The following is a 26,075-nucleotide window of genomic DNA, read 5'->3' on the forward strand; positions in this document are numbered from 1 at the left end:
TGTCACATCCAAAGCCACAAACGGGTCAGTTTCCAACACTAACAATGGCTATACAAAGATTGCGCATGTGCTGTAGAGTTTATGCGTGGCTCCGCCCTGCACATTTTGTCAGAGGGGACGTCGCCCACTTTTATGGGGCTTTAAAGGTGTGACACCAACCACCCCGGCAGGCAGCACCTACAGTGATTCCCATGCTCTCCTTTTTCCTCTAGGGAACCTGAGACTGCGATAAGTGCTTTTTGGACCCCAACTTGAAGAACATTTTACTGGTCGGACCTCTGTAAATTGTGTTTAATACTACCGCTATAGAGGGATATGCTTTGTTTACAACCACTCTAACACTTAGGAGATCTCTGGACACACCAATAAATCATAAATAGGTATCCCAAAAGATGCGTCGGTAACAGATTTGTAGCAAAACAGCAACACTGGTATCTGTTTCCTCCAATAGCATGAGTAACAAAGTAGGAACTCTATTACACATCTGTTTTTGAAAATTTTTTTAATGCATATTTAGGATTTATTGGCGAGTTTAGAGATTTTCAATTGGTCTATATATAAAACATTTGCCATGTAGATGTCTTAACCATTTGCACCAGAAATGTTTGCCCTATTGTTTAGAATATGATTATTTCCCAGCATCAGTTCCATCTACTGGCCATAATGCAGTATTTTTTCCTGAAATAACTAAAAAAAAAAAAAAACGCATTATGGCTACTAGATGGCGCTGACACTTATAGGAGATAATTATATAACGAACGGTGTGGCAGACATTCATGGTAATTGTGTGAATGACATCTTCACAGTGAATGTTCTATACAAAGACCCTTTTAAATTTTGATATTTATATTTCTATTTTGGGATAATTAGGAGGATGCTTTTTCTGTTTCAGCTGCCACGTCTACAGCAGCAATATCCATTCAACCCTAGGAATTCCAAGCTCTGCATCTCTTAGCACTTTTATTTCATATATTTTGTCCAGATATATTTTATGTACTTTTTTTTCTTTTTTTTTTTTTACTTACCAGTCAATGAAGGCGCCTGAGCTGAAAGATCGGTTACAGGAGTCGGAGAAGCTCATCCAAGAAATGACCGTGACGTGGGAGGAGAAACTGCGCAAGACGGAAGAAATCGCTCAGGTTGTAGCCCAGATTGTTGTATTCAGTATTTGGTATTGATAATTCATTTCTTTTGGGTAGCGAATATCCAGCTGAAGGCTAGATCTAAGTGGCAGGTGAATTCAATCAGTTTGTGTTTGATTGAACTGCCTGGGCACTTTATCATAATAATCATTTAGTTGCCTTACTGTAGTCAGCAAAAATATCACATGTTGCAGTCTCTGGGTGATCTATAAATTGCTCCCAGTACTCATTAACCACTTCAATACCGGACACTTTCACCCTCTTTCTGCCCAGGCTAATTTTCAGATTTCAGCACTGTGTCACAATAGTACACCTGCCAAGTTCTGTACATACGAGTAAAATAAGTATTAAACACGTCACCATTTTTCTAGGTAAATATATTTCTGAAGGTGCTATTGACAAATTTTCACCAACCCATGCAATCCATACAAAGACACCAAAACAAATAAGTTCAGAAATGAAGTTCTGTGTAATAAAATGGAATGACACAGGGAAAAAGTATTGAAAACGGAAATGTTTTTAATACTTGGTACAAAATCCTTTGTTGGTAATGACGACTTCAAGACGCCTCTTGTATGGAGAAACTAGTCGCATGTATTGCTCAGGTGTGATTTTGGCCCATTCTTCCACACAGTCTTCAAATATTGAAGGTTCCGTGGACCTCTTCTATGGACTCTGATCTTTAGTTTTTCCATAGATTTTCTATTTGATTCAAGTCAGGTGATTGGCTGGGCCATTTTAGCAGCTTTTTCTTTTTTTGAAACCAAAATAGTTTCCTTGGCTTTGTGTTTGGGATCATTGTCTTGCTGAAATGTCCGCCCTCATTTCATCTTCATCATCCTGGTAGATGGCAGCAGATTTTTATCAAGAATGTCTTGGTACATTTTTCCATTCATCCTTCCTTTAAGGATATGAAGTTTGCCAGTACCGTGTGCTGAAAAACAGCCCCACAGATTATGGCCCGAACAGTGCTCACTGGAACATTCAGAAGTTCTTTTGTAACCAATGCCATCAGTATGTTTTGCAACAATAAGGTTGCGAAGGTCTTGAGAAAGCTCTTTGCTTTTACCCATCATGAGATGTTTCTTGTGTGACACCTTGGTAATGAGACACCTTTTTATAGGCCATCAGTTGAGACTGAACCAGCTGATATTAATTTGCACTGACAAGGACGGGATTGCTTTATAATTACTGATTTCAGCTCGTGTCTTGGCTTTCCATGGCTTTTTGCACCTCCCGTTCTTCATGTGTTCAAGGCGTTTTCCCTGTGTCATTCCATTTTATTACACATAACTTAATTTCTGATCTTATTTGTTTTGGTTTCTTTGTATGGTTTGCATGGGTTGTTAACGACATGGTGAAAATTTCATGTCAATAGCACCTTTAGAAATCTATTTACCTTGAAAAATGTTGAATACTTACCCGCAGTATGTGCTTTTCATCAGACCTTTGTTCTTGAGCTGTGACCCACCAGACAGTCATGAAGCGTGCACCTTGCAAAGGGTTCATTAGCTAGAATACAATCACTGAAGTACTAACTTGCAACAATCTTCTTTTTTTTCAATTAAAGGTATCTAGGTTTCCCCCTTTTATTTTTTTTTTTTGTAGAATTCCTCCCCAGTGTTTAGATTTGCCCCCTCAATGAGCTGCATGCCAGTGATTGCAGGAGAACCCTGTTTTGTGTTGGGTCTCCACTGCAGTTCAGTAGCAACCTAAACACAAACCAGGAAGCAAATGTCGAGTGACATCCAAAAGAATGTTGAGATATTGTCTGAGTACAGGATAAGTGATGTTACGTCACTCCAGCTTTTGAGATGAATATTCCTGGCATCTCAATAATGCCAAGAATGGAGGGGGGAGGGTTGTAATTGTGTTAAAAAAAATCAATGTGCATGCCATAGTATGGGTTTTCATTGAGTAAACTGTGTACATTTAGAAGTACCAGGATTCCAGAGTCTGCCTCTTTACACGTTCAGGGCAAAGTGACAGGGTCTCTTGAAAACGAATTCCCCTTGACCACTCTTCCCCACTGCTCTGGTGGTGCATGAAAGCCATGAGGATTATAGTCCTCTAGCCTGAGCGCTAAGTTGCCAGACCCCTACACTGTGTATGATGGAACAGGTCTACCACTGAGCTTACACAGAGTGGAGATTTAAGGCACTGACATATGAACGTAAGGGCAGTGAAAGAAAGTTGGAGATGGTTGGGGTTTGGGCATTCAAGTGAACCTGTCATATTTTTTTTTTTTTAAATAGAAAAAGTAGTTCCTCCACATTGGGAGTTTATTTGGACACATGTCCTGGCTTGGACACTCCTTTGAGAAGGAGTGGGAGCCCTCCTCTCGGTAAGGAAAGTAATTCTGTTCCTCTGCTGGACTATGGTGAGAGTTCCAACCTTGCTTACTATGTCTCTATTAAGGAAATAGTTAATCTCTGAGCGCAGACATTCACACACACCCTACAGTAGGTGCACCTCAGATCCTGCATGGCCAGAAGAGATCATCAATGGGGGGGCATTATTCCTTTCTGGGGTATCAGCAAGTAAAACACGTTGGCCTCCTGCTGCTGTACCCCTCTGCTGTGAACAGAGTATGTATTGTTGACTTCATGAGACTTGTCTACTCTGGGTTAGGTGCTCTTCCCTTGACAGATCTGCAACCTCTTGAAGAGGGTTCTTTGGGTTTCTCCTTTTTGTTCTGGCTCTGTTCAGGTAAATTGTCATAGCTGTTCTGCCCAGATGCCAGGTTCTTTCCCAGGGGATCAGGCGTTTTCTCAGTCTTATGGCCTGAGGTCATGGTTAGTCAGGGTGCTCTTCGGCAGGATTTCCTGGGGCACCTGTATGTGCTAGGGACAATGTATAGCTTTATCATCAGTTGTTGTTGGTTCTAAGGATGGTCAATTACATATTCTCTTTATAAAACATGTAAGTTTAACTAAAGAGCTGATTTAGGAAACAGGGCGACAGTGGCATACAGTGGGGACGGAAAGTATTCAGACCCCCTCAAATTTTTCACTCTTTGTTATATTGCAGCCATTTGCTAAAATCATTTAAGTTCATTTTTTTTTCCTCATTAATGTACACACAGCACCTCATATTGACAGAAAAACACAGAATTGTTGACAATTTTGCAGATTTATTAAAAAGAAAAACTGAAATATCACATGGTCCTAAGTATTCAGACCCTTTGCTGTGACACTCATATATTTAACTCAGGTGCTGTCCATTTCTTCTGATCATCCTTGAGATGGTTCTACACCTTCATTTGAGTCCAGCTGTGTTTGATTTTACTGATTGGACTTGATTAGGAAAGCCACACACCTGTCTATATAAGACCTTACAGCTCACAGTGCATGTCAGAGCAAATGAGAATCATGAGGTCAAAGGAACTGCCTGAAGAGCTCAGAGACAGAATTGTGGCAAGGCACAGATCTGGCCAAGGTTACAAACATTTCTGCTGCACTTAAGGTTCCTAAGAGCTCAGTGTCCTCCATAATCCTTAAATGGAAGACATATGGGACGACCAGAACCCTTCCTAGAGCTGGATGTCCGGCCAAACTGAGCTATCGGGGGAGAAGAGCCTTGGTGAGAGAGGTAAAGAAGAACCCAAAGATCACTGTGGCTGAGCTCCAGAGAGTGGGGAGATGGGAGAAAGTTGTAGAAAGTCAACCATCACTGCAGCCCTCCACCAGTTGGGCTTTATGGCAGAGTGGCCCGAGGGAAGTCTCTCCTCAGTGCAAGACACATGAAAGCCCACATGGAGTTTGCTAAAAAAACACCTGAAGGACTCCAAGATGGTGAGAAATAAGATTCTCTGGTCTGATGAGATCAAGATAGAACTTTTTGACCTTAATTCTAAGCGGTATGTGTGGAGAAAACCAGGCACTGCTCATCACCTGTCCAATACAGTCCCAACAGTGAAGCATGGTGGTGGCAGCATCATGCTGTGGGGGTGTTTTTTAGCTGCAGGGACAAGACGACTGGTTGTAATCGAGGGAAAGATGAATGCGGCCAAGTACAGGGATATCCTGGACGAAAATCTTCTCCAGAGTGCTCAGGACCTCAGACTGGGCCGAAGGTTTACCTTAAAACAAGACAATGACCCTAAGCACACAGCTAAAATAACGAAGGAGTGTCTTCACAACAACTCCGTGACTGTTCTTGAATGGCCCAGCCAGAGCCCTGACTTAAACCCAATTGAGCATCTCTGGAGAGACCTAAAAATGGCCGTCCACCAACGTTTACCATCCAACCTGACAGAACTGGAGAGGATCTGCAAGGAGGAATGTCAGAGGATCCCCAAATCCAGGTGTGAAAAACTTGTTGCAACTTTCCCAAAAAGACTCATGGCTGTATTACATCAAAAGGGTGCTTCTACTAAATACTGAGCAAAGGGTCTGAATACTTGGGACCATGTGATATTTCAGTTTTTCTTTATTAATAAATCTGCAAAAATGTCAACAGTTCTGTGTTTTTCTGTCAATATGGGGTGCTGTGTGTACATTAATGAGGAAAAAAATGAACTTAAATGATTTTAGCAAATGGCTGCAATATAACAAAGAGTGAAAAATTTAAGGGGGTCTGAATACTTTCCGTCCCCACTGTATATATAAAAACTAGATCCTGCGCTACACCACCATAAATGTATATGTTTATACGACGTGTACAGAAATGATCATACAATAATGAATATCCATAAAAAGCATAAAATGTGCAAAAGTCCCAAATAATAATTAAATGTCTATAAGGAACATTATATGTACACTCCATGAAATGTGCAAATTGTGCTCTTTATTCCACTTGTTAACCACTTTTTCCACATTTAATCACCACTTCTCATGACTCCTAATCCGCCACCTCTAGCAGCTTGCTTCATGAAGTTGACCTACCCAATATACAGTCACAATGTGCCTGTCCCTTTAAGGGAATATATGGGGTCCGCTGTGTTTTGTGTAATAGATGACCTCTCACATTACCATCCATTCCCGAAAACCAGTAACAAAAGAATCTGATAAAACATCATAGAACTGTAGAACAACCATTTTATTTAAAATGTCTAGATTAAAAACACTCACAAAAAGCGTGCACTATAACTGGTGCACCACAGTAGGTTACACTGTTTTCACCTGTGCTGGCACCTATTCACATAATAGGGAAGACCACAGCTTGTGTGTACTGTGATTATGTACAAGGAACTACTGCCGCATTCCCCTGGGGACTGGGTATGTTCTCCTACTACAGACCACTTTCTTGGGTACTCTCCTCCGTGACTCGTAACTCCTCCCACTTTTGTCACCAACTCCGGCTCCTTACCCGTTACACCACCGTCTCCTGCTCCTTACGCGTTACGCCACCTTACTTGTAATGCCACAGGCCTGGCTTTCTCAGAGGGATCAGACAACAGTGGCAGCCCTGGTAATTCTGTTCTAACAGGCTTACTTTAATCCCTAATTGTATTAGAGGGCTCTCAGCTGGTTATCATTGCAATTGAAGTTTCTCCACAGATCACTTTAATTTGGTAGCACTTTGCTGATGTTGGTGTGTGGATTTTTGTATGTATGCTTATGTTCTATTCTGTCCGGTCTTCTAGGAGCGCCAGAAGCAGCTCGAGAGTCTCGGTATATCACTCCAGTCCTCAGGGATTAAAGTCGGAGACAACAAGTGCTTTTTAGTCAATTTAAATGCAGACCCTGCCCTCAACGAGCTTCTGGTTTACTACCTTAAGGTGAGTCAGTAATGGAAATTGCAGAGATCTGTGAAATATGGGGCAATACAGGTGATGAGGAGATATTTTATTGTTGGCCTGGAGGCCCTAGAAATGTTTTATGTAAAAAAAAAAAAAAAAAACAGAAGTGAGATGTAAAGGTACACTGCAGGTAAAATTAAACCTGAAGCCTTGTAGAGGGGAGTAGGGGGACATGGGCTTACCTGGCCAAAACTTCAGATTTCCATCCAATCGTTTCTCTAGGCACTGGGCCACCTTCTGCCTAAGATCCCCATATGCTACTAACCACCTCCAAGGCTCAAACGTGTGTGGGGATGTTCCCGATCTACTGCTATACTTCACAGAAAGTCATTGCCGTAATGCAGATGGCATAACCTTGCAAGATCCTCTGCTAAGCTTTAAATCCTGTTGGTCTGGGCTTCATTAGAAATCAGGAGGCTCCATACAGTCTACCTGACAGACCCCACTTCCCCCAGTGTCTCCCCATGTCCTCATACTCTTTAACCTTCCTCTCAGCACAGACACCCCCCCAACCAGCTCACCCACTCTATACCAGCCCACCCCCACTGTTCATACTGCCACCTTCCCCTCACCCCTGGAACCCATTCACCAGACCTCAGATGCAGCGACAGTTCAGAGTTCAGGAAAGTCCACACCGCGGCTGTATCATGTGTTCGTATCTGAAGAGGTCCTGCAGTGTCTGTCGCCAGCAACCCCAATGGACATTGCACTGTGGCTAACAGGCAACCCCTTCTGGGCCCAGGCCCCCCTGCTAGCCTGGATAGGGCCTGGGCCTGGTACGGCAGTACTGCCTGTACTCTCCTATCAGCAGCGATTATTAGTGAGGCTCACCTGGCCCCACACTGTGCCCTGTAGACTCTGCATGACTGAACCAGAAGCAGATATGTTGGTAGCACTTACATCATCATTTGGGGTACTGAGTGGGCTTCGATTAGCACTGGTGCAATATATATGATCCATGCATTATTCTAAAGGAATTTTTTTTTTTTTTTTAAATGGCAAACCTGTTATACTTACAGGGCATCCGGAACGTATTCGCAGCGCTTTGCTTTTTCCACATTTTGTTATGTTACAGCCTTATTCCAAAATAGAGTAAATTATTTTTCCCAAAATTCTACAAACAATACCCCAAAATGACAGCGTGACAGAAGTTTGTTTTTATTCTTTGCAACTTTATTAAAGTGGAGTTCCACACAAAAATGGAACCTCCGCTTTTCGGAACCCCCCCCCCCCCCCTCCGGTGTCACATTTGGCACCTTTCAGAGGGGAGGAGGGTGCAGATACCTGTATAATACAGGTATTTGCACCCACTTCTGGGAATAGACTCCCGCGAGTCACGCCCCCTCCCGCCACCCCGCTGTCTCCTGGGAAACACACAGGTCCCAGGAGATAGCGGGGACCAGTTAGGACGCGCAGTGTGACTCGCGCATGCGCAGTAGGGAACCGGGAAGAGAAGCCACAAATGCTTCACTTCCTGATTCCCTCACCCGGCAGCTGCCGAGAGCCGAGCGATTGATCGGCTTCGGCTGCCGACATCGTTGGACCATGGGACAGGTTAAGTGTCCATTTATTAAAAGTCAGCAGCTGCAGTAATTGTAGCTGCTGGCTTTTAATATTTTTTTTTTTTTTAGGTGGACCGCCTCTTTAAAAATAAAAAACGAAAAAAATACCATGTGCCTAAGTATTCACAGCCTTTGCTCAATACTTTGTTGAAGCAGTTTTGGCACTGAATCCAGCCTCAAGTCTTTTTGAGTATGATGCTACAAGCTTGGCACACCTATTTTTGGGCAGTTTTTCCCATTCTTCTTTGCAGGACCTCTCACGCTCTATCAGGTTGGATGGGGAGCGTCGGTGCACAACCATTTTCAGATCTCTCCAGAGATGTTCAATCGGGTTCCAGTCTGGGCTCTGGCTGGGCCACTCAAAGACATTCACAGAGTTGTCCCCGTAGCCACTCTTTTGTTATCTTGACTGTGTGCTTAGGGTCATTGTCCTGTTGGAAGATGAACCTTTGCCCCAGTCTGAGGTCCAGAGCACTCTGGAGCAGGTTTTCATCAAGGATGTCTCTGTACATTGCTGTATTCATCTTTCCCTCAATCCTGACTAGTCTCCTGGTTCCTGCCGCTGAAAAACATCAACACAGCATGATGTTGCCACCACCATGCTTCACTGTAGGGTTGGTATTGGCGAGGTGATGAGCGGTGCCTGGTTTCCTCCATACATGACACTTGCCATTCAGGCCAACGAGTTCAATCTTTGAGTCATCAGACCAGAGAATTTTGTTTTCTCATGGTCTGAGAGTCCTTCAGGTGCCTTTGGGCAAACTCCAGGCGGGCTGTTGTGTGCCTTTTACTGAGGAGTGGCTTCCATATGTCCATTCTACCATACAGGCCTGATTGGTGGAGTGCTGCAGAGATGGTTTTTCTTCTGGGAGGTTCTCCTCTCTCCACGGAGAAATGCTGGAGCTCTGTCAGAGTGGCCATTGGGTTCTTGGTCACCTCCCTGACTACGGCCCTTCTCCCCCCGATCGCTCAGTTTGGCCGGGCGGCCCGTTCTAGGAAGAGTCTTGGTGGTTCCAACCTTCTTCCATTTATGGATGATGGAGGCCACTGTGCTCATTGGGACCTTCAATGCTACAGAATTTTTTCTGTACCCTTCCCCAGATCTGTGCCTCGATACAATCCTGTCTCGGAGGTCTACAGACAATTCCTTGGACTTCATGGCTTGGTTTGTGCTCTGACATGCACTGTTAACTATGGGACCTTATATAGTGAGGTGTGTGCCTTTCCAAATCATGTCCAATCAACTGAATTTACCACAAGTGGACTCTGGATGATCAATGGAAGCAGGATGCACCTGAGCTCAATTTTTTATGTCACGCAAAGGCTGTGAATACTTATGTACATGGGATTTTTCCATTTTTTATTTTTAATAAATTTGCAAAGATTTCAAACAAACTTATTTCATGTTGTCGTTATGGTGTATTATTTGTAGAATTTTGAGGGAGGAAAATAATGAATTTAATCAATTTTGGAATAAGGCTATAACATAACAAAATGTGGAAAAAGTGAAGCGCTGTGAATACTTTCCGGATGTACTGTACCTGCTTTGTGCAATGGTTTTGCACAGAGCAGCCCCGATTCTCCTCTTTTTGGGTCCCCCGCCGGCATTCTGAGATCCTCCCCCCTGTCAAGTGCCCCCAATAGCAAGCCTCTTGCTATGGGGGCACTCAAGCAGGCTCGCTCCTGAGCTGCACTCTGTGTGTCCATTTACACATAGGGCGCGGATCAGCCCTGCCCCTGCTCTTTCCTCATTGGCTCACTGGCTGTGGTTGACAGGAGCTAATGAGAAGAGAGTCCAGAGAAAGCTGCTGCTCTCATGCACATCACTGGATCGAGATGGGGCTCACGTATATAGTATAAGGGGGGGGGGGGGGGGGGTGAGGGGGGAGCTGCACCAAGGTTTTTTTTACCTTCAAGCATAGGATGCATGAAGGTAAAAAACCTTGAGCCTTTTGGAACCACTTTAAGGCGTGGTGAGACATACGTTATACCGTGTGGTATCACCATACAAATGAATGAAAGCAAAGCCACTGTGCCGTACGTGTCGGGCCACACTTGAGACCCCCTGTTTTTGCCAAGTTGACTACCACTGCCATAAGAGATAACTTTGTTCAGTAATTACATTTTTTTAATATCTTTCTTTTCTCAGGAGTTTTTTTTTTTTTTTTTTTTTTACAAATTTAACCTCTTTGTAGCTTTTTCCTTTTCCTGTCCTTGATTTTGATTCAAGTAAAGAGGGGAAAAAAAGATCACTGCTGAGGTCTAGTTAACAATTGCGGATTGTCTCATTACGCTACAACATCCTTGCCTATTCCTCAGTGTTGGCGTCTCTCACCCATGTCCAATGGCTGCAGTGCCAGCAGAAACGCATTGAAGCTTCTTGCTGACCCGCTGAGCCTTTGTGCTGTGTCAGGGACACACAGATGAGGGTAAGACCGGGATCTTTACTTGTATTCAGTAATCGGAGCCTCCTGGGAAGGAGAATATGTCCCCGTGTACAACAAGAGCTTTCTGTTTTATCAGGGAGTTAAGTGTAGAAAGGCTTTGTGTAGGACAGGGGCTTCTGGAGCCATGCCAACCCTACAGTTCTAAACATCAGGTCGTCAGTGCAAAACTGGCCTGGCCTAAAATGTGCTGACAGTTAACGTTGTACCGGCTCCTCTCCTGGACTGAAATGGCTTACTCTGATTTCACTGCACACTGTGAGCTTCTCACAATGTGCATTAAAAGCTGCAGATAGAGCTTGTCTCGTTTCCTGGCTGGAGGACATCTTAGCCCTGACTGTCCATGCTCCTCCCCTTTTTTGCTTGATTTCAGTTCTTTCAATCTTTCGATTTCAGTTCTTTCAGTCATGGAGGTTCAGTAGTGGTCTGCATGCAAATACAGCCATCCAGGAATGCTCACTCCTCCAGACTGACATTGGCCCATCAAGGCATTTTAATATTTGCCTAGCTCCTCCTGTAACAAGGGTGCTCAACCTGTGGCCCTCCATCATGCCTCTGCCTTTGGAAGTCATGCTTTTAACTGTTGGCAGCTTGCTATACCTCATGCGACTTGTAGTTCCGCAGCAGCTGGTGGGCCACAGGTTCAGCACCTATGTCCTAAAAGGAAGCCCACTGCTTGTGTCAGGGCTGAGCCCGACTTTTGTCTTGGGACCATATCTGCCCATGTGTTGCTGATGATCGAATATCTATGTTAAAGTGGACCTGTCAATCTTAGGTTGTTAAAGAATAGAATTAAAGTGGAACTTCACCCAAAAGGGGAAGTTCTGCTTGTCTGCCTCCTCTCCCCCTCCTCTGTAAGTTTAGACACTTTTTTTTGGGGGGGGGGGGGGGGGCACCTGGTTTTAACAGATATCCACTTCCGGTTAGATCCCCATGTCAATCCAAGAGGAAGTTGCGCCCCCCCTCCTGGGGCACGTCCCAGAAAGCTGCGGGACCATTCACGAAGTGCAGTGCCGCTTGAACATGCGCAGTGGGAAGCTGGCTGTGAAGCTGCAAGCAGTCACAGCCGGCTTCCTAAAATGAACTGCTTGCCGACCGCGCTATAGCCGAATGATGGCTACAGCGTGGCTCGATAACTCTGGGAGGGCGTACATTGACGTCCTCCTAGAATCCCATCCATACTCGGCATACACATCCATCCATCCATACTCACCCATCCATGCTAAGCATACCCATCCATACTCAGCATACTCATCCATCCATCCATGCTCAGCCATCCATACTCAGCATACTCATCCATCCATGCTCACCCATCCATACTCCTCCATACTCGGCATACTCATCCATTCATCCATGCTCAGCCATCCATACTCAGCATACCCATCCATACTCGGCATACTCATCCATCCATCCATGCTCAGCCATCTCATCCACCCCCATCCATAATTAGCCATACCCATCCGTACTCAGCCGTACCCAACCATACTCAGCCGTACCCAACCGTACTCAGCCGTACCCAACCGTACTCAGCCGTACCCAGCTGTACTCAGCCGTACCCAGCTGTACTCAGCCGTACCCGCCGTACTCAGCCGTACCCGCCGTACTCAGCCGTACCCGGCCGTACTCAGCCGTACTCAGCCGTACCCGGCCGTACTCAGTCGTACCCGGCCGTACTCAGTCGTACCCGGCCATCCCATCTATACCCGACCATACTTAGCTGTACCCAGGCCTTACTCAGCTGTACCCAGGCCTTACTCAGCCATACCCATCCGTACTCATTCATGCTCAGTCATCCCATCCCTACTCAGCCATCCCCATCCATGGCTCATCCATCCCCATTCATGCCACACCAGTTCTCATCCATGCCACTAGAGTGCCTCACAAAAGTGTAATAGGTAGTCAAATTAGATTTGACATTTATGCTCCTAGAACACCTGAAGGTGCTCCCTGCATGTTGGGCCTATCTGTGGCCACGCTGTGGAAAAGTCTCACACATGTGGTATCATACTCAGGAGGAGTAGGAGAATCTATTTTGGGGTGTAATATTTGGTATGTACATGCTATGTGTTAGCAACATTGTGTAAATGGACAACATTTTTTTTAAAAAAATGCGTTTTCATTTTCTTTACACATTTTCCAAAAACTTGTAGAAAAAAATGACATGTTCAAAAGACTCATTATGCCTCATAGATTATACATTGTGGTGCGCCTGACGGTGCTCCCTGCATGTTGGGCTTCTGTATGTGGCCACGCTGTGTAAAAGTCTCACACATGTGGTATCGCCGTACTCAGGAGGAATAGTAGAATGTGTTTTGGGGTGTAATTTGTGCTATGCATATGCTGTGTGTGAGAAATAACCTGCTAATATTTTTGTGATTAAAAAAAAGAAAAACAAAATCTTGATTTTGCAAAGAATTGTGGGGAAAAAATTACAAAAACTCACCATGCCTCTAACTAAATACCTTTTGAATATCTACTTTCCACAAATGGGTCATTTGGGGGTATTTGTACTTTCCTGGCTTGTTAGGGTCTCAAGAAATGAGAGGCCGTCAGTGCATTAGGTATGATCAATTTTCAGAGATTGGCACCATAGCTTGTAGACACTCTAACTTTCACAAAGACCAAATAATATGCACCAACTTGGGTTATTTTTACCTAAGATATGTAGCAGTATACATTTTGGCCAAAATATATGAAGAAAAATGACTAATTTGCAAAATTTTATAACAGAAACGAAGAAAAATGCATTTTTTTACAGAATTTCCGGACTTTTTTCTTTTATAGCGCAAAAAAATAAAAACCCAGCGGTGATTAAATACCACCAAAAGAAAGCTCTATTTGTGTGAAAAAAAGGACAAAAAATTCATATAGGTACAGTGTTGCATGACTGAGTAATTGTCATTCAAAATGTGAGAGCACCGAAAGCTGAAAATTGGTTTGGTTAGGAAGGGGGTTTAAGTGCCCAGTGGGTAAGTGGTTAAACATGGCGGCGCCTGGACAAGAAGACGGCAGAAGAGCTGGCTCAGATGAAGACCGCATTGGATCCCTGGACAGGTAAGTGTCCTATCCTTAAAAGTCAGCAGCTGCAGTATATGTAGCTGCTGACTTCATTTTTGGCTTCTAGGGTGAAGGACCGCTTTGATCCTACCCCAATATGTGTGGCAGCATGCTAGGAATAGATCAATAAAGTCCTTCCTTTCTGAATCACCTGACACTTTGCACAGCTATTGGCTGTGAATCCCAGCTGTCATAGACCGTTCCAGTCACTGCTGATTGAAAATAAAATCTGCATGGTTCCCGATTTATGTCTGCTAAGACATAGCGATCACATATGAGGCCACATTGATGAAACTGGCCTTCAGCTTGTAAATGCCACTTAAGCCTGAAGGTGGCAATAGTCACCTTAGTCCCAAGTTTAGAGGAGAATGGGTTGTCTGCCTAAAGGACGGAGGTATTCAGCCCCTTCCTACCCCCAATTGATGTATATTAATATGGTATCATGCCGGGGATATATATTAATAAAGGTCTTCCTGTCTGAGCCACCCGACACTTTGTTCGGCTGATGGCTCTGAATCCCAGCTGTCAAAGACTGTACCTATAACTGGTACTGTGACAGAAGGTGGCATTGTTCATCATACTTCCAAGTTTAAAGTAGGATTTGTTGCCCGCCTAAAGGATGGAGTTGTTCAACCCCTTCCTACCCCCAATATTTGTATATTAATGTGGTATAATGCTGGGGATAGGTTATACAGTATACTAATAAAGTCCTTCCTTTCTGAACCACTGGACACCTGCGCACGGCTGGTGGTTCTGAATCCCAGCTATCAGAGACCGTTCCAGTCACTGCTGATTGAAAATAAATCAGTTTGGTCCCCGATCATGTCTAAGACAAAGCGATCACATACAAGGACAAAGTTCATATTGACAAAATAAGCCTTCAGCAGCCTGAAGTCAGTGTTCATCTTAGTCCCAAGTTTAGAGTAGGATGGGTTGTCTGCCTAAAAGATGGAGTTATCCAACCCCTTTCTACCCCCTACAGTGGCTTGCGAAAGTATTCGGCCCCCTTGAACTTTTCAACCTTTTGCCACATTTCAGGCTTCAAACATAAAGATATAAAATTTTATTTTTTTTGTGAAGAATCACCAACAAGTGGGACACAATTGTGAAGTGGAATGAAATCTATTGGATATTTTAAACTTTTTTAGCAATTAAAAAACTGAAAAGTGGTGCCTGCAAAATTATTCGGCCCCTTTACTTTCAGTGCAGCAAACTCACTCCAGAAGTTCAGCGAGGATCTCTGAATGATCCAATGTTGTCCTAAATGACTGATGGTGATAAATGGAATCCACCTTTGTGTAATCAAGTCTCTGTATAAATGCACCTGCTCTGTGATAGTCTCAGGGTTCTGTTGAAAGCGCAGAGAGCATCATGAAGACCAAGGAACACACCAGGCAGGTCCGTAATACTGTTGTGGAGAAGTTAAAAGCCGGATTTGGATACAAAAAGATTTCCCAAGCTTTAAACATCCCAAGGAGCACTGTGCAAGCGATCATTTTGAAATGGGAGTATCAGACCACTGCAAATCTACCAAGACCTGGCTGTCCCTCTAAACTTTCAGCTCAGACAAGGAGAAGACTGATCAGAGATGCAGCCAAGAGGCCCATGATCACTCTGGATGAACTGCAGAGAACTACAGCTGAGGTGGGAGAGTCTGTCCATAGGACAACAATCAGTCGTACACTGCACAAATCTGGCCTTTATGGAAGAGTGGCAAGAAGAAAGCCATTTCTCAAAGATATCCATAAAAAGTCTCGTCTAAAGTTTGCCACAAGCCACCTGGGAGACACACCAAACATGTGGAAGAAGGTACTCTGGTCCGATGAAACCAAAATCGAACTTTTTGGCCACAATGCAAAACGATATGTTTGGCGTAAAAGCAACACAGCTCATCACACTCAACACACCATCCCCACTGTCAAACATGGTGGTGGCAGCATCATGGTTTGGGCCTGCTTTTCTTCAGCAGGGACAGGGAAGATGGATAAAATTGAGGGGAAGATGGATGGAGCCAAATACAGGACCATTCTGGATGAAAACCAGTTGGAGTCTGCAAAAGACCTGAAACTGGGACGGAGATTTATCTTCCAACAAGACAATGATCCCAAACATACAGCAAAATCTACAAAGGAATGGTTCACAAATAAACGTATCCAGGTGTTAGAATGGCCAAGTCAAAGTCCAGACCTGAATCCAATCGAGAATCTGTGGAAAGAGCTGAAAACTGCTGTTCACAAACGCTCTCCATCCAACCTCACTGAGCTCGAGCTGTTTTGTAAGGAAGAATGGGCAAGAATTTCAGTCTCCCGATGTGCAAAACTAATAGAGACATACCCCAAGCGACTTGCAGCTGTAATCGCAGCAAAAGGTGGCTCTACAAAGTATTAACGCAAGGGGGCCGAATAATTTTGCACGCCCCACTTTTCATTTTTTTGTTAGTTAAAAAAGTTTCAAAAATCCAAAAAATTTCGTTCCACTTCACAATTGTGTCCCACTTGTTGGTGATTCTTCACAAAAAATAAAAATTTTATATCTCATAAATATCTTATGTTTGAAGCCTGAAATGTGGCAAAAGGTTGAAAAGTTCAAGGGGGACGAATACTTTCGCAAGCCACTGTATATATGTATAGTAATGTAGTATCATGCTGGGAATATATCAATAAAGTCCTTTGTTCTGAACCACCTGACACTTTGCGCGGTTGATGGCTCTAAATCCCACAGTCATTGTTGATGATTAAAAATAAATCTGCATGCTCCCCGATCATATCTGCTATTACATGCGGGACAAAATAAGCCTTCAAGTGGTTCTAAATCTAAAACATTTTTTGTACCTTAATTCATTCCCTGCATTAAAATAAAAAATGTTTTGCTACTTGCTGTACCCCTCCCCCTCCAGGCACTTACTTGAGTCCTGTATCGATCCAGCGCTGTGTCCGTCTGCAGTTCTTCTCCCCTGTGTTTTTCTTCTCACAGGTTGTTCTGCAGGAGCCATTGGCTCCTGCTACTGTCATTCTAATCCTGTAAGCAGGGGGTGGGGTCGACCTGCACTGTGTATGTCTATGGACGCACACATCCAGGGTTAGGAGCGAGCCTGCACATCTGCACCCATAGCAAGCAGAGGTCTTTATGAACCTTGCTTTGTGCACTGTTGCGCAGTCATGTTGGAACATAAAGGGGCCATCCCTAAACTGTTCCTACAAAGTTGGTAGCATGAAATGGTCCAAAATGCCTTGGTATGTTGATCCCCCTCCACTAAATGATTTGGACCAGTGCACAAAGCAAGGTCCATAAAGACATGGATGAGCGAGTTTGGGGTGGAGGAACTTGACTGGCCTGCACAGAATCTTGGCTTTAACACGATAGAACACCTTTGGGATGAATTAGAGCGGAGACTGCAAGCCAGGCCTTCTTGTCCAACATCAGTGCCTGACCTCACAAATGTGCTTCTGGAAGAATGGTCAAACATTCCCATAGACACACTCCTAAACCTTGTGGACATCCTTCCCAGAAAAGTTGAAGCTGTTATAGCTGCAAAGGGTGGGCCAACTCAATATTGAACCCTACAGACTAAGACTGGGATGGCATTAAAGTGCATGTGCGTGTAAAGGCAGGCGTCCCAATACTTTTGGTAATATAGTATCTATCTATCTATCTATCTATCTATCTATCTATCTATCTATCTATCTATCTATCTATCATGCAAATTGGTTATAGATTTGCCCAATGCGTGCCTTTGCAATTTTTGCTTATGCATATAGACATCTATATATGACTTTGAATGACTTCAGAAGCGTTGGGGATTTCAGGAAGGCTTTATAAATATTGTAATGTTTTTACACATATAAGTAGTTTAATTGTGCCGCAATGCTCCATCTCTTCCCCGCAGGATCACACGCTTGTTGGGTCTGCCGACTCACAGGACATCCAGCTGTGTGGGATGGGGATTCTTCCCGAACATTGCATCATAGACATCACCCCAGAAGGCCAAGTCAGCCTGACCACAATGAAGAACACCAGGTAATCCTTCCATTGCCAGGACTTGGCTCTCTTTTTTTTCTTTTTTCTTTTTTTCCTTTAAACCGTTACAAGGTTAAGTCTCCGAAAAACTACAAGTTTTTATCCTAATGACACAGTACAGGACACAAGGATTCTTTCATGGGGTATAAGTTGATATCTTCAGGTGATAGGACAACATTCTTTATTACAGGTACTTATATAGTGCTGTCAATTTATGCAGCGCTTTTCACACACTAATATATATTACATTCACATCAGTCCCTGCCCTCAAGGAGCTTACAATCTAAGGTCCCTAACTCACATTCATACATACAGTGCCTTGAAAAAGTATTCATACCCCTTAAAATTTTCCATTTTGTCATGTTACAACCAAAAACGTAAATGTAATTTATTGGGGTTTTATGTGATAGACCAACACAAAGTGGCACATAATTGTGAAGTGAAATGAAAACCGTGAATGTTTTTCAACATTTTTTACAAATATGTGGCTGTGCATTTGTATTCAGCCCCCCTGAGTCAATACTTTGTAGAACCTCCTTTTTCTGCAATTACAGCTGCAAGTCTATTTGGGGATGTCTCTACCAGCTTTGCACATCTAGAGAGTGATATTTTTGCCCATTCTTCTTTGCAAAATATTTCAAGTTCTGTCAGATTTGGATGGAGACGTCTTTGAACAGCAATTTTCAAGTCTTGCCACAGATTCTCAACTGGAGTTAGGTCTGGACTTTGACTGGGCCATTCTAACACATGAATATGCTTTGATCTAAACCATTCCATTGTAGCTCTGGCTGTATGTTTAGGGCCGTTGTCCTGCTGGAAGGTGAACCTCCGCCCCAGTCTCAAGTCTTTTACAGACTTTAATAGGTTTTCTTCTAAGATTGCCCTGTATTTGGCTCCATCCATCTTCCCATCAACTCTGACCAGCTTCCCTGTCCCTGCTGAAGAAAAGCATCCCCACACCATGAGGCTGCCACCACCATGTTTCACGGTGGGGATGGTGTGGTCAGGGTGATGTGCAGTGTTAGTTTTCCACCACACATCACGTTTTGCTTTTAGGCCAAAAAGTTCAATTTTGGTCTCATCTGACCAGAGCACCTTCTTCCACATGTTTGCTGTGTCCCCCACATGGCTTCTCGCAAACTGCCAATGGGACTTCTTATGGCTTTCTTTCAACAATGACTTTCTTCTTGCCACTCTTCCATAAAGGCCGGATTTGTGGAGTGGACGGCTAATAGTTGTCCTGTAGACAGATTCTCCCACCTGAGCTGTGGATCTCTGCAGCTCCTCCAGAGTTACCATGGGCCTCTTGGCTGCTTCTCTGATTAATGCTCTCCTTGCCTGGCCTGTCAGTTTAGGTGGACGGCCATGTCTTGGTAGGTTTGCAGTTGTGCCATACTCTTTCCATTTTCGGATGATGGATTGAACAGTGCTCCGTGAGATGTTCAAAGCTTGGGATATTTTTATATAACCTAACCCTGCTTTAAACTTCTCCACAACTTTATTCCTGACCTGTCTGGTGTGTTCCTTGGCCTTCATGAAGTTGTTTGTTCACTAAGTTTCTGTAACAAACCACTGAGGGCTTCACAGAACAGCTATATTTATACTGAGATTAAATTACACACTGGTGGACTCTATTTACTAATTAGGTGACTTCTGAAGGCAATTGGTTCCTCTAGATTTTAGTTAGGGGTATCAGAGTAAAGGGGGCTGAATACAAATGCACAACACATTTTTTTAGATATTTATTTGTAAAAAACGTTGAAAACCATTTATTATTTTCACCATTTATGTTGATTTATTACCATGTGCCACTTTTTGTTGGTCTATTACATAAAGTCCCAATAAAATACATTTACGTAAATTTCAAGGGACGCTGTACAGTACACATATTAGGACTAATTTAGACAGGAGACAATTTACCTACCTGCATGTTTTTGGGGTGTGTGAGGAAACCTACACAGGGAGAACATGCAAACTCCAAGCAAGGTGGTGCCGTGGTTGGGATTCGAACCAAGACCCTATTGCTGCTAGGTGAAAGTGCTAACTTCTTATTTTCCTATCTGCAGTTAAATGGTTAACCTTTCACCAGTATGGCACTCTACATTATCAGGGGCTTTATCTGAGTAACTTGGATTTTCCACATACTTCTGTTACAGGATCCTTAAACTTGAAGTTCTTTTAGTTTCACTCCCACCTGCTGCCGTTATGCGGTTTCAGCAGTAGGTGGCGCTGTACCTCCCTTTTAGTTTTTATTCTTAGCACTAGAGGGCTGTAAGGGAGAACTGGACCTAGGTGATTTTAGGAGACACTTGAGGACCCTCATAATCTGCCGACTGCTGTCATTAGATGTGCCATGCTGCTGCTAACAGGTGGAATGGTCTCCCTGCACCAGGAGGTAAGCGTACTCCGTGTCAGTAAATTGGATTCCAGTGCTAAATCGATGCGCTCTCTTCATTTAGATGAATGGAGAAGCTGAGATGAGGCTTGCTCAGTGTACTCAAGCCTGTGATCTTCATTCTGCTGGAGCCGCAGGAGGTGTTGGAGCTTGTTTGTAGACTTTTCCACTTAGACAGCTTTGTGCTCTCCTTGGCTTTGCTCTCAGGGAGCCTAACCAGCACTTTTCCTCCAGTCATTAGTATTGGAGTGACGCTCCCTGCACCGTACACGGGGCGCTCGTTACATGATGTGATCTCCGTCCATACATTCTCTACATGCCTGACAATCATTCGATCGCAGGTGTGCGGAGCTTCAACAAGCCCGTTCCTGTCCTCTCACCTGATCCTCCTAATATTACACACAGCTTCTGCCTGATCACAGGGTGGCAAGGCTTTGATCTATCCAAACACAATACAACACTGTCACCATTGTTCTTTAAAGGGATTGTCTACTGGTTTTCTACAGATTTTATATAAAATAAAATAAAAAGTATGTTTTTGAAGTCAGAGAAATATTTCCAGTTCAGCTCTCACCCCTGTACACCCCACATGGACCAGAGATTTTTTTTTTTTATCTTTCTTTTATCAGCCTATTGATATTCAGGATTCATGAATAATATAATAATAATATTAATAATAATAACAATCTTCTAACGAGCAGGGCTCTCTGATTCCACCTGTATTGAATTGTATCTGTACCCTCTGCCCTCATGTTGTAAAGCGCTGTGCAAATTTTTCACGCCATATAAATCCTGTATTATAATAATAATTTATTATTATTCAGGATTTATCAGAAATATTTTATTATAATAATAATATAAATAATAATCATAATGTATATAGCCTATTGAATCAATGAGCATATTTATTAAGAAATAAGATTAATAATTAAATATTATGATAATATAAATAACATTCAGGATTCATATAGCCTATTGATTCAATGAGCCTATTCATTCAGAAATAATAATAATCTAAAAACTCAATAAACAATTTTAAAATTATTATTATTATTATGATATTACTATTATTATTATTATATTACTATTATTATTATTATTATTATTATTATTATATTCAAGTTTTTTTTAGCACCAACAGTTTGCACAGAGCTTTAAAAAATAAAAGGATACAGTACAGGGGTATCAGAGTAAGGGGGGCTGAATCCTGAATATCAATAGGCTGATAAAAGAAAGATAAAAAAAAAAATCTCTGGACCATGTGGGGTGAGAGCTGAACTGGAAATATTTTTCCTTCCACTTTACAATTATGTGCCACTTTGTGTTGGTCTATCACATAAAATCCCAATAAAATACATTTACATTTTTGGTTGTAATGACAAAATGTGGGGAAATTTCGAGGGGCCCTGTACAGTTCATATACTAGGGCCAATTTAGACAGGAGACAATTTACCTACCAGCATGTTTTTGGGGGGGTGTGAGGAAACCCGCACAGGGAGAACATGCAAACTTCCAGGTAGGTGGTGCCGTGGTTGGGATTCGAAGCAGAGCTTTACAAAATAAAAGGATACAGTAAAAGTCAATTGCAAGTCATGGAAATATTACCCAGTTCATCTCTCACCCCTGTACACCCCACATGGACCAGAAATATTATTTATCTTTCTTTTCTCAGCCTATTCTAAATATTATTATTATTATTATTATTATTATTATTATTATTATAATAATAATTATTATTCAGAATTTATATAGCCTATTCTTTCAGAAATTTATTATTATTCAGTATTTATATAGCATCAACACAGAGTGCTACAAAATAAAGAGGGACTGTACAGTGCTTTTTATTTATTTAAAAAAAATATATAAAAAAAAAATATTAAAAGTATATATTTTTTGAACTTGGAGACCTAGAAAACAAAAAAATAAGTCAATTTTTTTAGTTTTCTAGGTCGCTAATGTCGGGACGTTGCTACCTGTATACCTACAGTGTCACCCTGTTTTAGGTACACATTTATTTGGGAATTGCCTAAATATATATTTTTTGAAGTCGTGGAAATATTACCAGTTCAGCTCTCACCCCTGTACACCCCACGTGGGCCAGAGATTTTTTTTTAAACATTTTTTATCTTTCTATTATTCACCTATTTATTCAGAAATAATAACAATCATCTAACAAGCAAGGCCTTTTGATTCCTCCTGTATTGAATTGTATTGTAACTGTACTGTCAGCCCCCATGTTGTAAAGCGCTGCACAAACCGTTGGCGCTATATAAATCCTGTATTAACATAATAATAATTTATTCTTTATTATTATTCAGGATTTTTATAGCACCATTAGTTGGCATAGAGTTTTACAAAATAAAGGGAGACAGTACAGAAAAAGTATATTTTTGAAGTCCTGGAAATATTACCCAGTTCAGCTCTCACCCCTGTACACCCCACATGGACCTGAGAAATGTTTTATCTTTTACCTGCCTGTTGATTCAGAAATATTTAATAATAATATAAATAATCAGCATTTATATAGCCTATTGAATCAATGGCCTATTGATTCAGAAATAATAATAATAATAATTAAATATTATAACAATAATATAAATAATGAGGATTTATATATAGCCTACTGATTTAATGAGCCTATTGATTCAGAAATAATAATAAAAATTAAATATAATAACAATAATATGAGGATTTATATAACCTACTGATTCAATGAGCCTATTGGTTCAGAAATAATAATAATAATTAAATATTATAACAATAATATAAATAATGAGTATTTATATAGCCTACTGATTTAATGAGCTTATTAATTCAGAAATAGTAATAATATTATAACAATAATATAAATAATGCGGATTTATATAGCCTACTGATTCAATGAGCCTATTAATTCAGAAATAATAATAAATTATTAAAGTTTTTTGGGCATGTGAAGTACATAAAGGGGGAGATTTACTAAAACTGGTGCAGCTGTGCATGGTAACCAATCGGCTTGTAGGTTTTAGGCTCCATTCACACTAGCGTGAGTCGGTAACCAGTGCGACTGTGGAGCGACTTTGATCCGACTTTACACGCTCTGAATCGGTCACAACAAAGTAGCACAGGCACCTTTTCAAAGTCGCTGCGACTTTAAGTCGCACTAATGTGAACGGGGGCCATTGGAAAGATTGGGCTGCGATTTGTCATGCGACTTTGATGTCCAAAAAATGCATGACAGGTCGCACAAGTGTGAATGGAGCCTTATTGTCAAAGTTTAATTGAACAAGCTGAAATTGGAAGCTGATTTGATGTCTTAAATAAGCTGCATTGTGGTGTTCTTGTAAAACATTGATGTCGTTGGCGCTGTGTATTACGTTTGGTGCGGTGTTGTAGAAAATCTCTTGACACATAAAGAATAAGGTAATATTGTTTTTCTTTCTTGCTGCAGGACTCTGGTCAATGGGTCGGCCATCACTAACCCCACACAGCTCCAACACGGGGACCGCATACTGTGGGGGAACAATCACTTCTTCAGGTATCAGTTCAGCCTTCTGTTTGTGTTTGTTCGGTTCACTAAAGTGGAAGTCTTGCTGAAAATGACCTTTTTTATGATTCTGGATAAAGCGGCGTATATCGCTAAGGTTTCTTTTGCTGTCCTCCTCATTGGTCCCTGTGATAAGAAGTGAGGATGGTGACCCACACACCAAAAAAATCCAACTGAAGGTCCAAACTCTTCCCTGTTCTAAAAGGAGATTTTATATATATAAAAATAAAAAATTGGCTTGTCCTCTTCACATGGTCTTATGTGGCTGGCTGTTGGGATTTTTTATCCTTTAGTTTTTTTTCCTTTTTTTCTTAGGTCATTTTCTTTTTTTCCTAGGTTATTTTTTCCCTGCTTATGTTTCAAGTTTTTTTCCTAAGTTATAATTTAATTTTTTTATTCTTTTATTTTTTAATTCTTTTATTTTTTTATTCTTTTATTTTTTTATTCTTTTATTTTTTATTTTATTCTTTTTATTTTTTTCTCTGTTTTTTTTTTTTTCTTTTTTCTTTTTTTCCTATAGGCCCCTTTCAAGTAGGAGATCCCCCCGCTTTATCACTTCAGTTCAAAGAAAAAAGGGATTCAGTTTACATCAGTTTTTACATCCACTAGCTGCAGTCCTTAACCACTTGAGCCCCTGAGATATTTAAAAAAAATTTTTTTTTTTTTACACTTTTTGTTAACATGATTAAAAAATAATTTTAGGCCTGAAGGTTACCAAAACCCCCAAACATTATATATACTATATTGTGAAAAGTATTGGGACGCCTGCCTTTACACGCACATGAACTTTAATGGCATCCCAGTCTTAGTCCGTAGGGTTCAAGATTGAGTTGGCCCACCCTTTGCAGCTATAACAGCTTCAACTCTTCTGGGAAGGCTGTACACAAGGTTTAGGAGGGTGTCTATGGGAATGTTTGACCATTCTTCCAGAAGCGCATTTGTGAGGACAGGTGGTTGTTGGACGGCCTGGTTTGCAGTCTGTGTTCTATCGGATTGAGGTCAGGACTCTGGGAAGGCCAGTCAAGTTCCTCCACCCCAAACTTGCTCATCCATGTCTTTATGGACCTTGTTTGTGAACTGGTCCAAATCATTTAGTGGAAGGAGGATTATCGTGTGGGGTTGTTCTTCAGGGGTTGGGCTTAACCCTTAGTTCCAGTGAAGGGAACTCTTAAGGCGTGAGCATACCAAGGTGTTTTGGACAATTTCATGCTCCCAACTTTTTGGGAACAGGAAGGGGCCATCCCCAACATGACTGAGCACCAGTGCACAAAGCAAGGTCCATAAAGACATGGATGAGCGAGTTTGGGGTGGAGGAACTTGAATGACCTGCACAAAGTCCTGACCTCAACCTGATGGAACACCTTCGGGATGAAACCCTCCCGCTGAGCCATTGTCTTACCAGCCGATAGCGATAATCACGAGTAAAATCCCAGCAGGCTGGTTGTAGCTAAGTTCACTATCAGGGCAATATGAATGTGGAACTCTCTTCCACAATTGGTGGCCGCGGGGAATGTGGATATTTTTAAGAGACTCTTGGATTTGCATCTTAAAGAACACAACATGCAGGGATATGGGAAATAAGTATAGACACTGACATGCGTACACCTACACAGGTTGAACTAGATGGACTACTGTCTTCAACCATACCTACTATGAAACTATGATTGACTGAATAACTTGGTACATTCAGCCTGCCCATACATGGTTCGAATCTCGGCTGGTTCCTGCTGAACTGTCCGAGATTTGAACCATCTATAGCCGGCCTAAAGAAGGGCTCTCTCATGTAGAGAAGTCCTGACAGAGTAGACGCCAGCAAAATAAAGAACTGGAGAATCAGATTTATGTGATGGATAAATTCTAGTAATCGTAACTCATCCGGGTCTTTGCCTGTGCATATCCAGTCTTGCTCTTGTCTTCTCTTGTCTTCTCTTGGTCCATCTTTCTGTTGTGCATGTTGTCCTGTTCATTTCTGATCCTCTCCTATCTGTCTGTGAAGGATAAGCTTACCAAAGAAGAAGAAGTCCGAGCGGGACGAGGAGGAAAGGGACACCAGTATGAGGAACAGCAGCAGCTTCGAGCAGCTGGACGCAGATGGAGACAGTTCCAGCGAGGTGTCCAGCGAGGTCAACTTTAACTACGAGTATGCTCAGATGGAAGTCATGATGAAAGCGCTGGGAAATAATGGTAGG

The 26,075-nt window shown here is 42.2% G+C and overlaps 1 protein-coding gene across 2 annotated transcripts in view; it reads left to right on the forward strand.

The window, feature by feature from the left end:
• KIF13B (kinesin family member 13B) overlaps positions 1-26,075 on the forward strand; it is a 367,935-nt gene that overhangs the window by 167,603 nt on the left and 174,257 nt on the right. For both annotated transcript variants that reach the window (XM_073624835.1, XM_073624836.1), the window contains exons 12-16: positions 1,029-1,139; positions 6,730-6,864; positions 17,835-17,965; positions 23,791-23,877; positions 25,883-26,070. In XM_073624835.1, coding sequence (XP_073480936.1) covers positions 1,029-1,139; positions 6,730-6,864; positions 17,835-17,965; positions 23,791-23,877; positions 25,883-26,070 — 652 coding nt within the window. The remainder of the gene's footprint in view (positions 1-1,028; positions 1,140-6,729; positions 6,865-17,834; positions 17,966-23,790; positions 23,878-25,882; positions 26,071-26,075) is intronic.

Source organism: Aquarana catesbeiana, linkage group LG04, assembly GCF_042186555.1.
Source record: "Aquarana catesbeiana isolate 2022-GZ linkage group LG04, ASM4218655v1, whole genome shotgun sequence".
NCBI classification, from domain to species: domain Eukaryota; kingdom Metazoa; phylum Chordata; class Amphibia; order Anura; family Ranidae; genus Aquarana; species Aquarana catesbeiana.